This window comes from Parasteatoda tepidariorum, chromosome 3, assembly GCF_043381705.1.
Source record: "Parasteatoda tepidariorum isolate YZ-2023 chromosome 3, CAS_Ptep_4.0, whole genome shotgun sequence".
NCBI classification, from domain to species: domain Eukaryota; kingdom Metazoa; phylum Arthropoda; class Arachnida; order Araneae; family Theridiidae; genus Parasteatoda; species Parasteatoda tepidariorum.
Genome location: NC_092206.1, coordinates 86339788 through 86342376, shown reverse-complemented (window position 1 = coordinate 86342376; position 2589 = coordinate 86339788). Strand labels below are relative to the sequence as shown.

Below are 2589 nucleotides of genomic sequence, written 5' to 3'. Positions count from 1 at the left end.
TCCGAAAAAATGATTAAAGAAAGCGGTAATTATCATTAGTTTTTTTCTTAAATAAATAAGGAACTCCGCTGGAAGCCTGTAACGATTGTGCTGACCTATTTCGACTGTTAAATTATCCCTTGTAACAAATGTGAGAAGGAGAACTTATAAGATTTTTTTCTTTTAAATTCCCCAACGTAAAAAAAAAATCCACATCGATTTTAGTGTGATATGACCCTCACAAAAATTTAGGGTGTTTTTGAGATGTCAAGGCTTATTTATGGTTAATTTGAAGTTGATTTCAAAACAATCTTAAAAAAATCAGTCTCTCAAGGTGTATGAAGTTGTTTTATTCACACATTAGGTTGTTTGGTGTTTGTTGGAAGCTTACTTTAGAGCAACTAGCTTAGAGAGGTCGTTTTTGAAATGTATAGGCTATTTTTTTTTTACACTTCAAGCGAGTAACTTTATTTGAGATGTTAATAATTTCATCCAGTCTCAACTCTAAGTATTGCTGAGTTATATATGAGGATTATTTTATGAGGTGGTTTATTAATGAGATTAATTTTAGTGCAAAACATAACTTCATTTTCTACTTCATGTGTATTTTTTTACATCTGTCAACCTCAAAAACACCTTACTTTCTTAATACGAAGATGCTCTTCCATTATTTTATCATGTCTTAATGAACAGCATATTCTTTCCGTCCTGTCTGATTTTTTGTGTGTCAGAACACTCAATGAACACCCCTCCCCCCCAAAAAATGAATGAAACTTGACAAGTGACTAAATGCTTGCCTTTGACTTTTTCTACGTATTCTTTTGTCTTAAGTTTAAATTCCTCAGTACTGCTTGGAAAGTTGATAGATAAAGTTTTGGCATTAATGTTCAGTAAATATAAAGATTGCCTTTTAAAAAACGAGTTTATATTTATATATACATAATTAGTAATTTGGAGAACCAGTAGTGCTCTTAACAAGATGGAAATTAATAAGAGTTGCAGTGTGTCTATCACTACAACTATCCAATTCCCTAGTATATAACACGCGTTTGCTCGTTTTTCCTATATTTATCTTTTGATAAATGAAAGGTGACATCGTCGGCATTCTAGCCACCACATTGGTGACCTTCGGATATGATATGAACACGCCTATCTTGATAGTAACGCCCCACTTTGATATGGCTACCACAGAGTTATAAAATGAAACTGAAAGTTTTTGAAAATTTTACATTACATATTTAAACAGCGCCATCCAGTGAAAAAAATAATTAACATTCGATTGATAGATTGATTGATAACTCGTAACATATATANAGTGAGATGGATATGCAAATGATTAAATTTGCGCACGCATCTGATCACGTGGTACGCATATTCGGGCTATAAAGGCCAGCAACTTTCCCTTCTCATAAACGGCATCTGAGGTTTTGCGTAGCATTTGCGACTTTCGAAAAAGCGTAGAAAATGCCTCTGAGACGTCGGCGAGCTCAATACCATCAGTTAACGACCGGGGAACGTGACCGTATTATCGAACTCCATGAACTTGGTTTGTCGCTTCGCGCAATAGCAACTCGTGTTGGGCACACCGTGAGTACCATCCAATGTTGTGTCACACGATGGATTCAGGAAGGTCTACGTGCACGCCGAAGAGGAAGTGGTGCGCACAGGTGCACGTCAGAGTACATTGACCGGCGTATTCGCCAGTTGACTATTCGAGACCCTTTCTCCACTGCACGTGCCATCCGAAGCCAATTGCCTTCAGGAGCAGGTGGATCTGTGCCCACCCAAACCATACGCAACAGATTGCATGAAGTACAGTTACGTGCACAGGTACCAGCAGCAGGGGTACCGTTGACCGCTTTACACAGGGCTAGACGCCTGGCGTGGTATCATCGTCATCGTACCTGGACCATCTAATGGCATCGGTTATTGTTCACGGATGAATCTCGTTTCTGTCTGTGCAGAAATGACGGCCGTCGACGGGTATGGCGGCGACCCGGAGAACGCAACGAACCAGCCCATTACGCTGAGCGTCACAACGGTCCTACACCGGGCATCATGGTTTGGGGTGGCATAATGTTTGATCGCAGAACGCCCCTGGTACACATTCACGGCAGTTTGACAGCGGACCGCTACGTCACACTAGTTGTGTATCCCGTTGTTCTGCCCTTGTTGCAGGGCGCACCCAACACGGTATTAAAGCAAGACAATGCCAGGCCGCATGTCGCACTGCGAACTCTTAATAGCCTGACTGGATTTGACATCCGTCCCTGGCCGGCAGCCTCTCCAGATCTGAATCCCATAAAACACCTATGGGATCTCATTGGACGTGGCATGAACAGAGGACCAATGGCGCAAACGATCGATGATCTGCGCACAGCAGTGGATGTGGCTTGGCAAAGGTTACCTCAGGCAACCATCAATGGAGTCATTGATAGCATGCCTCGCCGGATTGAGGCCTGTATAGCTGCCCGAGGTGGCCACATTGGATATTGAATAAATTGCTTTATAATGATTTTATTAGTCTGATTTTTTAATCATTTGCATATCCACCTCACTACTATCACTCCTGAAATTTGCATGACGCTACGTGCATTATTTCTTGGTGTT

General features: G+C 41.2%; 1 protein-coding gene across 1 annotated transcript; it reads left to right on the top strand.

Moving 5' to 3' along the window:
• The first annotated feature begins 1443 nt into the window (after nucleotides 1-1443).
• On the top strand, nucleotides 1444-1896 carry LOC139425291 (uncharacterized). Its single transcript, XM_071179264.1, has one exon. It carries the CDS (start codon nucleotides 1444-1446, stop codon nucleotides 1894-1896), a length of 453 nt encoding a protein of 150 aa, XP_071035365.1.
• The last annotated feature ends 693 nt before the right edge of the window (nucleotides 1897-2589 follow it).

Bases quoted from the DNA above. Each gene is read 5' to 3' on its own strand.
- LOC139425291 (XM_071179264.1), top strand. From the start codon at position 1,444: ATGCCTCTGAGACGTCGGCGAGCTCAATACCATCAGTTAACGACCGGG.